General features: G+C 36.1%; 1 protein-coding gene across 4 annotated transcripts; it reads left to right on the top strand.

Annotated features, from left to right (window-relative positions):
* The first annotated feature begins 574 nt into the window (after positions 1 to 574).
* Positions 575 to 7,648, top strand: dnajc24 (DnaJ (Hsp40) homolog, subfamily C, member 24). 4 transcript variants are annotated; one of them, XM_077569537.1, is made up of 5 exons: positions 575 to 767; positions 898 to 1,015; positions 2,044 to 2,179; positions 5,363 to 5,431; positions 5,766 to 7,648. In XM_077569537.1, exons 1-5 carry the CDS (start codon positions 580 to 582, stop codon positions 5,951 to 5,953), a joined length of 699 nt encoding a protein of 232 aa, XP_077425663.1. In that variant the 5' UTR covers positions 575 to 579; the 3' UTR covers positions 5,954 to 7,648. The 4 variants fall into 4 exon arrangements, with proteins under 4 accessions (XP_077425663.1, XP_077425665.1, XP_077425666.1 ...); XM_077569539.1 differs by having other exon boundaries at positions 649 to 741; XM_077569540.1 differs by having other exon boundaries at positions 655 to 767; positions 912 to 1,015.
* The last annotated feature ends 5,968 nt before the right edge of the window (positions 7,649 to 13,616 follow it).

Here is a 13,616-nt window from a genome sequence, read left to right as displayed (position 1 = left end):
TCATTACTGTGTTAATCTGATCTTTTCTATCTCTAATGAACCAGAAATTGTTGCTAATGTATTCTGTTATTTTTATCAGTTCACACATTTCTAATGAACATCTGTTCCATTCTCCTGAGTGGCAACCTGTAAACACAGACTGCGCTCCCCTCTCCCATACACCCAACTCAATTTTAAGTCAGCCCATTTTAAATATTCTGACTGGTTGTCAATATATGCTCTGCATACACATAAAGCCACGTCATTATAACTCACAGTCAGATCTATTTGTAACTTGAACTATCAGTAACATTTGCTAAATTAGAAAATCGTTTTATAACAGATAATAAAAATAATTAAAACGAACACACACAAAAATCCAGCGAGGTGGTGAGGGCAACAATTTTGTCCACGTAGGCAGCAAATGAATGATCAGCACCGAACCCTCCGCTATGCCACATCTAAAATGGCGCCGACGTTGACGCATAATTCACGCTAAATGAGGAATATATATAGTCACTTTCGTCATCTTGAAGAATACGTGTTGCAGTCAGAAAGACATTCCAAAATCAGATATTGGCAGTAAATTAGCACTTTGCTATGCCTTCTCTCTTTTTAGACGAGAAAAAAACGATAGGGGGTGTATGTACGGTACAAGGCAGACAGCAGTGTAATGCGGAACTAATTTTCACACCCATTATTTCCAACGGACTCACAATAACAGCGGACGGCTTGCTCTCAAGAACAACAGCGTTTGCCCAGGTTTCAACAATTAGGCCACACAAAATGTGTGTAATTTGCCAAAACGTTTGAGGATGGCAGTGTTTGCATTTAGACAAGCGGCAGCGACTACATTTTACTTATTGTTAATTCGAGTTGTGCCGGATTGTTTAACTTTTTCGGTTTCTGTTCATTTAGATTTTTGATCCTAGGTATGTGTGAGACTGTAGAGAAGGATCTGTATGCTGTTCTCGGAGCCAGCCCTTCAGATTCAGTCCAGCAGCTAAGACACAGATATCAGAAACTGGCCTTACAGGTAACTAACTAACTTCTTTCCTGTTTTTCTTGAAATTTGTCTACTGTCATTTCCAACCTTTTTTTCACGGCAGGTTCTGAAAAAGACACGACTTGGCACTGGGTGTCTTTTCCATCTACTTGGTGTAACTTCAGAATTAGGTTTCGCTGTTAGCCTGGGCCATGAGTTTAAGACCCCTGGCCTACTGTATCTCTTTCGGAGTAGTGCAGTGTCTGCAGTCAAGAGGTTATTGGTTTGAAGCTCAGTTTAGCTGTTTGTCATGTCATTGTCAGGTCTGTGTGCCATGTAATGGGCTGGCCACCATTCCAGGGTCTACCAATAGCCTATTAGTGATTTTCTTTACATCGATGATGACACATTTTAAATGTTTTGAAAAGTATTGGCTAAATAGAAAATGTCAATAGATTTGTCATTAGCCACTTATTGGAAAAAAAATCAACTACAAGTCTGAATACTCACTAAATATATCATCAAAGTTGTTAAATTGTGATGAGCAGTGGCTTTGTTCTATGCAACAGGACTGGCCCTTGAGAGTCAAATCAGCCCGTCGGGGCTTAAAAAAAAAGTAAATATGTGCAAGAGTAATATTGTTTGACAATCAAACTGTCTTAACTTGTGGTGTGTGGAGGCAAGCATACTGTAATTATGAATCATTTGTTGCTGTTATATGTAGAGGTGTGTTTGCTTTATCACACTAGACAGCCATTCAGTTTTTAATAAGTGTCTTTTTGGCCTAAGTGATCTACACATTATGTATTTGAGTCATATGCAGAATCCCAGTTACCTGTAAGTAATAAGTAGGACTTTGATTGATTTTGGCTGTGCATTTATTGGCATAACATTTTTTTCCCCCCAAATGGTTAGAATAGTATGTGATGATATGCAATAAGTTAGTGGTGTCAAAAGCTGCATGGAGATCCTGATTTGGTGGAAGAACTATTTTTGCACTATTTCCTGTAAAAGTAGTCCACATTTCTGTTTCACATTAAAAATGTTTTTCTTCTCCCAATGCTTGTGCGTTTCAACAGTGCCACCCTGACCGTCTTGGAGGTGTGTGTGACTCGGAAGCAGAGTCTGGTAGGCGGAAGTTTCTTGAAATTGATGCAGCCTGGAAAATCCTCTGTGAGCCCAAAACTAGGAAACAATATGATCAACGGAGGAGAGGTAATAACCTACCTATGCCAGATAGTAGTGGTTGAAAGAGTATTTGGTTTAAAATTAAGTAGGAACATGTTCTGCAAGTGGGTGTTGTTGTTTAGTGGCCAAGAAAACAAAAGCCTGGCGACTCGCCAGGCTAATAAAGCACTAGGGGAAACCCTGACATCTTCAGGAACTCTAATTGAAATTTGTAGTGAGATAAGATGTTATCTTGAATAACAACTTCACTTTTGTTCAACTTCAGACTAGTGTTGATTTTGTCAAGGAAAACTAAACAAAAAGCATTTTGTCAACACACAATTTTCACCGCACTAAGACTAGACTAGACTAAAACCCTCATTAATAAACAATAACTGGGACTAAATTAGTATGCATTTTCATCGACTAATGAAAACGAGACAAAAATTGAACGAACCTGACACAGATGCTCCAGTTACGCTTTGGGCCAGAGGTGGCAGTCGTGAGTAAAAAAGTGACAAACTGCACAAAGATCCTTTAATTAACAGTTTGTAGTCATGCGTGTAACTACCAGTGCAATGTCAATGCAATGTTATTTAAAAAAATTATGTATGATAGTATGATGTGGTCATGATTCTCCTCTGTTAAATTTAGCCTTTTTAATTGATTAAAAAATTAATGTGTTTAATTAGACCACATCAATTAGGTTTTGTAGAGGAAAAATCCTACCCAAATATTTCTGTGTAACATAACCCAAAGTAATACTTTTGAGCCTCATCTGTCTTCTCATTTGTTTTACCTCTTATTTCCCAGCACATACGCACCCACATGCACAAATGTCAAAAACAGGTTGTTAGCTAGTTCTAGCTAGCTGTTAATGAATGCAGAAAAAGTTGCGATGACTATCTTTGCTGGCACTTGTTGTTCACTTGCAGAAATACAATACCGGGATGTGTGTCCTAAAACACAGTATGTGTTGGATATCTTGGATGTTAACAGGAGCTTGCTTTTGGGGTTGCTCCATAAATATTGGAACATGTCACTGTTTTGGAGTAACCCAATTTTGTTAAGGTATGGCTGTGGACATTCACTAGATGTGTACTGCCTGTGCTGCATAATCACACACTTGGGGAATACCATTCCCAACACCATCTAGGGTGGATAGATAGGTTACGTAGGTCAAGTCAAACGGAAAAGATGCATTTGAGGTTTAGAACTGCTGGGGGAAATGCAGCTTCTGTGTGTCCACCCTAAGCAGAAGGGGGAAGGCGAAGATTACAGACGCGCAGCACAGTGAGCACACAAACTGCAGTGAGGGAGAGAATTAGAGATGGGCCAATTATCGGCGCTTATATTCAGCATTTTATAATATTATGACATAATCATTTAACTATCAGGATCAGACATTTTGAAGAATCATATTTATTTAAAATTTCAGTCAATGTTATAATACATTATATATATATATATATATATATATATATATATATATATATATATATATATATATATATATATATATATATATATATATATATATGCTGCTGACCCTGGGAACTCTGTACTTTCTGGTTTTGTTTTAAATAAAAACTAAGATAAGTACAACTTTAATAATGAATATACTTAGACATTTTGGAAGATTTTTTTTCTGTAGAAAACTATAGTGAGCTATTTTACTTGTTTAAGATTTTGTTTAACTTTTGAAGACATACTACTGCCCCTGGGATAACTGAAGTTCTTATTAGATTTGTAAAACGAAGATGTCTATTGACTAATATTTATTTAGTTTTTTAAACTAATATATTACACATTTTTACAAAAGTTGTTCAGTAAACATATGCTTAAAAATTCAACAATTTTAAAAGCTGGAGTTTGTATTTTTTCAAATTTTGATGCCAATATTTTCCTTTTTAGTGGAAATAAATATCGGCTCCAAATATTGGTTATTGCCGTCCTTGACTTCTAATAATCGGTATCGACCCTGAAAAAAGTTGCTTTATGTCAAAGTGTCAAAAATCGTCCTAAATCAATTACAATTTGGACATGTGAAGTTAATAGATCTGCTTGGGCAGACTTTGCAAAATAAACATTTGATATTGGATGGGCTACACAGAAAACTTGCATCAGGCATATGCGACGGTTCACACATTACTTCATTTGGAGAAGAAAAGACAAGCAAAGGGAACTGCTGTTAATGGACGTACAAATGTGTGGCCTGCAATTGTTGCTGCACCTTCAACAGTGAAATAGCAGACATTTTTGATGCTCCTTGGTATTTGTATTTCACAGTTTTTTTTAGTAGCACTCAATGTCCATTAATAAAGCAATACAATTTGAAATAATATATTTTTGAATAGTCATTCATTTTCCACATAATTTGGTAATAACTGAATTGAAGCAACAAAACACATATTGACTCTGTTCATAAGCATATTACGTTCCCCTTCATCTGACCATTAGCATGGATTTTAAACATAGAAGGGCCAAAACATGCTTTATGAAAGTTAAACTGCACTAAAAACTAGCCACCAGAGGGTGCTAGAACTACACAAATGGAAATCAACCTGACTTTTTGGACAGATTTGCTGCTTTTAATATCGTGACATGACAACGACGATATATTGTGGCAGTTTTAATATTGCGATATTGCCGTTATCGTTACATCCCTATTCGTCACTGCCAGCACAACATTTGGCACAACAAAAAAACAAATTAAAGATAACTATAACAACAAATAATAATAAGAGATAATATCATGATTCATAATAAAGTATAATGAATAAAGTAAGTCACAATAAAAGATACCTCAAAATATTGTATATTATTGTACATTAAAAAAGCTGGAACGTGTTTATTTCATCACATTTATTTATTAAATTTGTAGGGCTGTTCATTACCACTTTTTGTCAAACCGATAATAGTACAAATACTCATCTCTTGTAACGTCACCAATACCAAGTACTGATACCACTAGTCACGTGATACATAAAATTGCCCCAAAAAACAATGACAGATTACTTTAAAGAAACACCTTTGAATCCCAATATAGCATTTTTCTTAAAATGGCATGAAATGAATGACTATTTTCTGTTCTTCTAATTGCCATGAGCTGCAAATCTTGCTACTGGTTAAGCCAAAGCCTCATTGAGCTAATGAAAATGACAACATACTGTAATGCATGGTGTCCAGAAAATTTGACCAATTGTTGTCGCTATGTTTTTCTTCCTTTAGCTCAAGAACTTCAACAGGCCTGGCCAGTTGACTCTATCGTCTCACTCGAGGACATGACGTGGGATCATGGTAAGTACATATGAAAATCAATGTATCATTTTCATTTGGCCCTGTGTTGGTATTTTTTTTTCCCCAAACACAAAAACTCCGGTGGTGTCTTGAAAGATGAATGACCCGAATTAACTAGCTTTTTGAGATTTTTTTCTTTGACTTGACTTGACTTAAGTTGACAGCAAGTGACAAAATGGCCGTCCCCTGAGATGGTTTAAAACAGGTAGATTTTGCTGTTTAAACGTAATGTTAATCAAAATACCGTGTTTAGTAGTGTGGCTGCATAGAACATATTGGAAAGCAAATTTGGGGGTTGACTTCCAATTTTTCATGCATGTTGTGTCATTTTTAGATGAGTGCGTGTATACATACTGCTGCCGCTGTGGTGGACAATTCATCATTTCAGAAGAAGAGATGCCATGGAGGCAAGGGAATGATGATGAAGAGAGCCAACATGTGGTTGTATGCTGTGATACCTGCTCACTCAGTGTTTATGTCAAACTGTCATTGAACAAGACTCTACATTCTCAATGTCAATGAGAATGATTGCATGCATCAGTTCTGTGAGTGTATTTCCTCCTTTTCTGTTTAGACATTTAAAGTCTATGGAGGACCAAAACTGCCAAAATTGTAAATAAATAAATGACTAAATAAAATTAAAAAATTACTAAAAGTGAAAATAAAAAGGGACATAAAAAATATAATTGAAAAATTAAATAAAAATGAATAAATATAAATGGAAATTAAAAAAATATATATATATATATTTATATACATAAAATAAATACATTTGTATTTAATTTTTTAATATTTTATATCTGTTTTTATTTTCGTTTTTTATTTATTCATTTATTTAGTCATTTATTTATTTTGAATTTTGGTGGAGTTTTGGTCCATACTGCCAGGATGAAATCTTATTCAAATGAGGGGGCGGTCCTAAGCGTGTCTTGGATAAATGACTAAAAGTGAAAATAAATATATATATATATATATATATATATATATATATATATATATATATATATATATATATATATATTAGGGGTGTGAATTGCCTAGTACCTGGCGATTCGATTCGTATCACGATTCATAGGTCACAATTTGATTTGATACCGATTAATCCCGGTACGAATCTATAAATTGATTATTGTGATTATTTTTAACTCAAATTTAGAAAATACTAATCAGAAAACTTCTACATGTACACTGTAAGATTTGTTATATAGTTGTTATTTCCAGTTATATTTATTATTTTAATTAAATTTTTAGAATAATATTTTTCTATATCAATTTTTATTTTTAACTTTTAGTCACTTATTTAGTCATTAATTTATTTTGAATTTTGGCAGTGTTGGTCCTCCATACCTGACATGTGAAAGCAAACAAGAAAAAACACAAAATTTGACACGCCACAGTGAAGAGGCACGCACGTTAGCAACACTACAAAAATGTAAAAAAAAAAAAGAAGTTTATTTTGTCTTCAAATCTGTATAGTCATTTGTTTTTTCTTTTATAAGACAAAAAAAGTTTTTCGGTTTACTTTGACTAGTTTCGGCGTCGACTGCCGCCTTCCTTTGAAGCTGTCGAACTCACAGTTGTGACGTGTCCTCTTATCAGCTGATGTTCCTGGGCGTAGCCGGCGTGGCGGTACTGTCATGTGACTCTCCGCGCCGACTACGCCCTCCCGTCGCTTGGTGGTCTCCGGAGAAGTGGATCCCATGTGTGGGAAAGTTGAAAAATTCCTTTGTCCCTGTTTAGTGTGCTCGGTCCCCGTTTCCTGATCTCTAAAAAAAACTAATAACTACAAAAATAGCTGACCAGACGATTCTGAGTTGGAAGCTCGTCACGTTAAAACTAGTGGATCGTCTTGGCCACTGTGCTGCAGCTCAGTTTCAGGGTTGTAGCAATCTTCTTATAGCCTCAGCCATTTTCATTGTGACAAAGTGTCATTTTTTCAGTGTTGTCCCATGAAAATATATCATTAAATATTTTTGGAAATATGATAGGTGCACTCACTTCATTGTGTGTGTATAGGAAAGCGGCTAAATGTACTTTTCCCATTCTGCCACATCATGATTGTGTCATTTTAAATTGAGGTTAGTCCAAAGACAACATTAACTCTTACGGTATCATATAGTCATTATGCTCATCATTGTATAGATTAATATGATTATAGAAATAAATATTTTCCGCATGCACATCATATATTAATAAAGTAAGTCATGACTGCATGAATTCAGTGTGTCCTTTGTTTCCTTTGTAGCACAGCAAGTGGGACGCTTGATAAATACACTCATGGCCAAAAGTTTTGAGAATGACACAAAAGTACTGGTTTTCACAAACTTTGCTGCTTCAGTGTTTTTAGATGTTTTTGTTAGATGTTACTTTGATATACTGAAATACAAATACAATCATTTCACAAGTGTCAAAGACTTTTATTGACAATTAATTGAAATTTATGCGAAATGTCAATATTTGCCGTGTCGATCCTTTTTTTCAAGACATCTGCAATTTGCCCTGGTATGCTGATCCGATAAATGGCAAATATGGACTTGGCAAATAATTTAAATTCTTCTGTTCACTGCATAACATTCTGGAGCACATTCAAATTGCCATCATCAAAAATGAGGCAGTAGATTTTGTGAAAATTTATATTTGTGTCGCTCTCAAAACTTTTGGCCAGGACTGTACTTCTGCTTGGTCTAGCTCTGTTTACTTTTTTGTAAAAATTGTCACTCGTAACACTGAGCCTGTCATGAGAATTCTTTTGAGCTACAGTAGTATAAGGTGATGATGCTTTATACCCTTGAGAACACACTTTTTTTGCTGCTGCAAGAGCAGCAATATCTACTCAACTCCTAGCGACATGTCTTAATCTGCCTACCTAGCATAATACTTGTTTGAATATGTGATGCATACAAGATTTTTTTTAAATTGCATTATGTAGGATTGAGGAAAAAAAAGCTTTACAATAAGTACATTTAAGAGGAAATTGAGGTGAGATCATCAGTGTACTGTATGTATTTTTGTGTTTTTTTATTTATTTATTGGTAGACTATGAGACTTTTCTATTTAAAATATGTGCCTTTGCTTAAAGTTTATGAAAAGGCCAAACACCTGTTTTGTGATAGAGAAATGAAGACCAATAAATATTTTCAAAACTGTTTCCACCATTATTGTGACATATAACTTGTAAAAGTTAAAAACAAAAATGCTTTAAAGGGGAAGTAAAAATAAAAAACAGATAATGTGATTGCATTAGTGTGCACACCCTCATAACTGGGGATGTGGCTGGGAATTGTGGACATTTCCAGGTTTTTGTGTTAGCACAAAACTTTCAAGAAATGGCAGGAAAAGTCGACTAGAACAGCTGCACTTTATTTTGGGTGAGTCAGAGCCATTTCAAATGGCTGCAGGTGTGTGCTGACTCCTATTGGAGTTTGAATGTGATTGGTTAATTCTGAACACAGCCTCATCCTCAGTGCGCACGTGTAACCACATTATCTCACAGTTTTTTTTTTTTTTTTTTTTTTTTTTGCTGCTGCTCCCTAAATATTTTATAGAAATTTGGTAATGGGTGAGTACTGGTACCAGGTATCGATATTGGGCCAATATCCTGCATTATTTCAAAGCATTGGTACTCGTAACTTTATGTGGCCATTTTATGATCAGGAACTGGGAATTAAAATAATATAAAATTGGCACAAATTTCATGCAATTTCAATGAAAAATGCTATATTGGGATACATAGGTCTTTATTTAAAGTAATCTGTTATTGTTTTTTGAGGGACATTTTATGTCTCAAAAGTACTAATGGTATTGGTATCTGCGACAACTCAAGAGTTGAGTACTCTTACTGGTATCAGTTTGAAAAAAAAAATGGTATTGAACATCCCTACCTGGCATTTGAACAGGGGTGTGTAAACTTTATACATACTGTACAAGTACCATATTGACTGTTGAATCGTAAATGTATGTACATTATGCAAACATCATATTCCTTTGTTTTACAGCAGTTGAAATAGAATGCCAAATTAGAATAAGAGTATAATATTTATGAAACTACAAATGGCTCCTTTGTGTTTGAGACACAAAAGGAATACAGCATTTTTTGAATGCTTGCCAATATCACTTTATTTATATATATATATTTATTTTTTTAACAACCAATTAAATTAGTTTCATATGGTGTCTGCAGTGCTTGCTATTCACAGAATGTATTGAAAAAAATCCAATAGAAAAAATATCCAAATCATTGCAATCGAAATACATTCTGTGACCCGGCAAAATTATGTTGTGACCCCACAGGGGTGCCAAAGCCCAAGTTGAGAAGCGGTGCCCTCGATGACAGCGCCATTCTCTTCTCAGCAGGATTGCGACAGACACACAAAAGGAATAAAGACTGGTAATGACTCTGCTCTCTCTGGTCACTCAACCTGCAAAGGTCACAGCTGACAGAGACTTTGAATGATGATCATCTCTCATCATTTAATCCACGTGGGTATGCTGCCCTCCTCAAAGAGGAATGCCCAAGAAAGTTTCAAGTTTGACAGAAGAAGTGGGTGGAATTGAATTTTCTGAATCCTGCACTAATTATGACTTTTTTCCCCCCTCTCTCCATCACAATCGGCAAAAGTGGTCATCCGCGTTGGAGATTATCCAAAGTGGGGGTGGGGGGACTTGACAGCTGATGTTTAAATGAAGGGCTTGGTAGAATATTGATGTGACGGACAAAGAGACTGACAGAGATGTGCAAAGAAACAAAATCACTTTCACCAACACACCACCTGCAATTAGAATTAGAATGCTTTAGATCACTTTTCATCCTCCCCCAACCATCATTTATCAGACAGGCCTGTTCCCTTCCTACACTCACAAAACAATTCAATATTGCAATCATAGTTTTGTGTTTTTCTTTTTGCAATCACACAAATTCCACATGCCAACCAAGGCCACGTTAACAATTAGAAATGTGTTTACAACAGGGCATTAAGTTAAACGCCCACACCCTTTTTTATTTTTTTATTTTAATTTTATTTTATTTTTGATGAAGCTCAAAGAAAGATGCCTTCTCAAGTAAATATTGAGAACGCCCTGTTTTCATCAATGTTTTATCTTAGTATGTAAAACCCCGCCACTTATTTTTATTCAATAATATACGTCGGCTTATCTAAAAATGTTACTATTTTTGTTAATATAAGTAGTGGGCAAAATAAATATCACGATGACCATTAATAAAAGTGATAAAATAATTAGGGGTGTCAGGCAATTACATTTTTTAATCGTAATTAAACACATGACTTCAATAGTTAACTCATGACTAATCACAAAGTTTATAAAATATATTTTTTTATGTTTTGATACTCTCGTTAACATAAAAGTGGGGAAAAAGTTAAACTAATAGAAATATGGCTGCATCTTTTAGTTGTTGATACAGTAAATTTTATAATAATTGATGTATAGTGTGATATTGATTTGTGTTGAGGTCATTTTTCTTCCACTAGATGGCATAATTGCATTGGTATTTTTTATTTTCTTATTAAGAGCTATCTAATCTTTAACATGAAGTAACGTGTGAAATTCTGGACCTTTTAAAAATGTTAAAACTTGATGCCAGTCTCCACAATATATGCATTATTTTTACATTTATTACTGCAAAATTGTGACGTGGACGTATCTGCTGCGTTGCGACTGGAATTCCTTCAGTACAGCTAGCTTGCCAAGTAAGGGGAAGTCATTAATTGCGTGTTAATTTTTTTTTGTGGCGTTAAAGGAACTTTAAATTAACTCAAAATTAACGCACTAATTTTGACACCCCAAAAAATAATGTAATATTTACCCGTTAGAGTACCGCAGCGAACATTATAATAAGAAACACCTCTCCTCTTGTATTATTTGCAGTAGTGTGACCAATTGTGATTGGATGTAAGGAGTTATCACATAACCCTCTATAGCAGCCTATTTGTGAAAAAGTGATACCCCATCGGGCGCTAACTAATTGGCTGCGGCAGGCAGGGCCCTCGAGGGTCTCCGACCTTGTCAAGTCATTAGCGGGCTGTTAGCTTGTTATTAGGTGAAAGATTTCTTCTTCTTTTTTACCTCCTTAATAACGGACTAGGAAAACAGTCAGTGAACAACTTGGTTCTTTATATACAGTTGGTTAGAACAGGTTTTTGGTCAGCCACCGATTGTGCAAGTTCTCCGACTTAAAAATGATGACAGAGCTCGGAAATTTTCATTACAGGTAACTCAATTTTTGCTTCTGCAATGTCAAGCAGTGTGTGCTTCAACCAGGTGGGCACTTCCGTCTCTCTGTCGGCCCTGTGACGAATGCCCACATTTTTGGCGAGTGCCCACGTTCTCAGTAAGTGCTTTATGATGTGAAGCTTCAAAAAAATATACAGACTAAGCACCGACCGATGCAGGTTTTCGACCGTCGATCCGGGTCAGTACAGATGGTCCTCGTCTGTGTATTTTTCGATGCTTTGCGTCATAAAGCACTCGGCGAAAATGTTGGCATTCATCAACGATGGGCCGGCAGAGAGATGAAAATGCTCACCTCTGTCTTCAACTACTCAAATTATTTTATTTATTTTTTATTTATTTTTTTAGAGAGAGCTCAGTATTGTTCATTCGGTAATCTTACCGATTCGACATGTCATCATCATTGCTCTCTCTCTTTTTTTTCTTTTTCTTTTTTTTGTATGTGCTCGTGCGTGTGTGTGATTGTGTACCCATTAACTCACCTAAAACCTATTAAAAATCCCATACCGTTCACCTAAACCGAATACTTCAGAATCCAGCTAGAGTCGTGAGGTTGTCAGGAGACCCGAGGAAGGATCAAAGAAAAGAAAGGAAAGTGAAATCCAGCACCGACCAGACATCACCTACTACCCACCAGGTTACCAACCAGAATCTTTCACCAACCCCAGAAACATCTAAATTCCAACAAATTAGGGAGACCTCAAGAGACCAAAGGAAAGATTGAGGAAAGGAACTACTCAAATTTTAATGGGAATCTGGGAGCCGCTTCTTTTGGCCGGAAGTCGGCTGTGTTCCATCGCACAACAGCGCACAATGATGCAAAGCACCCTATTCTTTCTGCGCTAGTCAAGTAAAATACCAAAAGAAAGAAAACACAGTTAGACCTCTGGGCACAAACATAGCACCATAAATATCATGTTGGAATGAAAGTATGCCTTTATTCTTTGAACAGGGATTGATAAACATCTATAAAATGTGAACATTTTTCGTATTTTTTCTTTTTTAATCAACCCTCGGACATTGGAGAACAATTCTAGATTTTATTTATTTATTTATTTATGTATGTATTTATTTATTGCAAAAAATCAACAAATTACGGTAATTATACCGGACCTTGGAGTTATACAAGTTTTATTGAGACACTTGATCATTTGAGACCCCATGACAGCTTTTTTTTTTTCAGAGGGCAGCCCTTTAAGTTTGGGGGTGGGCTGTACGTCTTCATCACCTATCTGCGTCGAGCTGTCTTTTGAACTGAGCTCAATAGAGCGAAAGCCTCTTACTGGACGTCCCTCATCACTAAAGCCAGTTAAGATTAACCTCAGTCAGTACAACGGTTCTATCTGGCCACACCATGCTCTTCATACAGTTGTTTATTGTCCTTTTGCATGCATCCAGAGAAAAGGCCAAGCCTCTGTGCTGTCTTGGGAGCCTGTGAAGACAAGTACCGTATTGAGAGTTTCGCCAAATGGGCCTCACAGCAGATGGAAGTCTTTTTTATGCCCTTTAGAGCTCTTCTTTAGAGCTCACATAGATAATCACACTACTTCAGGAAAACACCACCCATTAGTCCAGAGGTGGGCAATCTCGGTCCTCGAGGGCGGAGTCCTGCAGGTTTTTGAGGTTTCTCACTTCCAACACAAGCTGATTCCAATCAACAGGATTGTTATCAGGTTTATTTAGAGCTTGCTGATGAGCTGATCATATATCAGCTGTGTTGGAGAAGGGCAACATGCAAAACCTGCAGGACTCCGGCCCTCGATGCCCACCTCTGCATTAGTCAATAGCATGCAAATATACCTATGTATAGGTAGTTGTATTCAAGAAGTGCCTCAGCACTATTCATTGAGAGATAGATGGGCAAATTAAATTTTTCATCAGCACTTCTGGAGGGCCACATGGGACTACACACTTCCAAACCAGATGCATGACAAAAATG

The sequence above is a fragment of the Vanacampus margaritifer genome, chromosome 6 (assembly GCF_051991255.1).
Source record: "Vanacampus margaritifer isolate UIUO_Vmar chromosome 6, RoL_Vmar_1.0, whole genome shotgun sequence".
Lineage (NCBI taxonomy): Eukaryota > Metazoa > Chordata > Actinopteri > Syngnathiformes > Syngnathidae > Vanacampus > Vanacampus margaritifer.
This window is presented reverse-complemented; position numbering and strand designations above follow the sequence as displayed.

Bases quoted from the DNA above. Each gene is read 5' to 3' on its own strand.
- dnajc24 (XM_077569537.1), top strand. From the start codon at position 580: ATGCCTTCTCTCTTTTTAGACGAGAAAAAAACGATAGGGGGTGTATGT. The intron at 2,180-5,362 runs GTAATAACCTAC...TTCTTCCTTTAG, and splicing joins ATATGATCAACGGAGGAGAG to CTCAAGAACTTCAACAGGCC. The intron at 5,432-5,765 runs GTAAGTACATAT...TGTCATTTTTAG, and splicing joins GGACATGACGTGGGATCATG to ATGAGTGCGTGTATACATAC.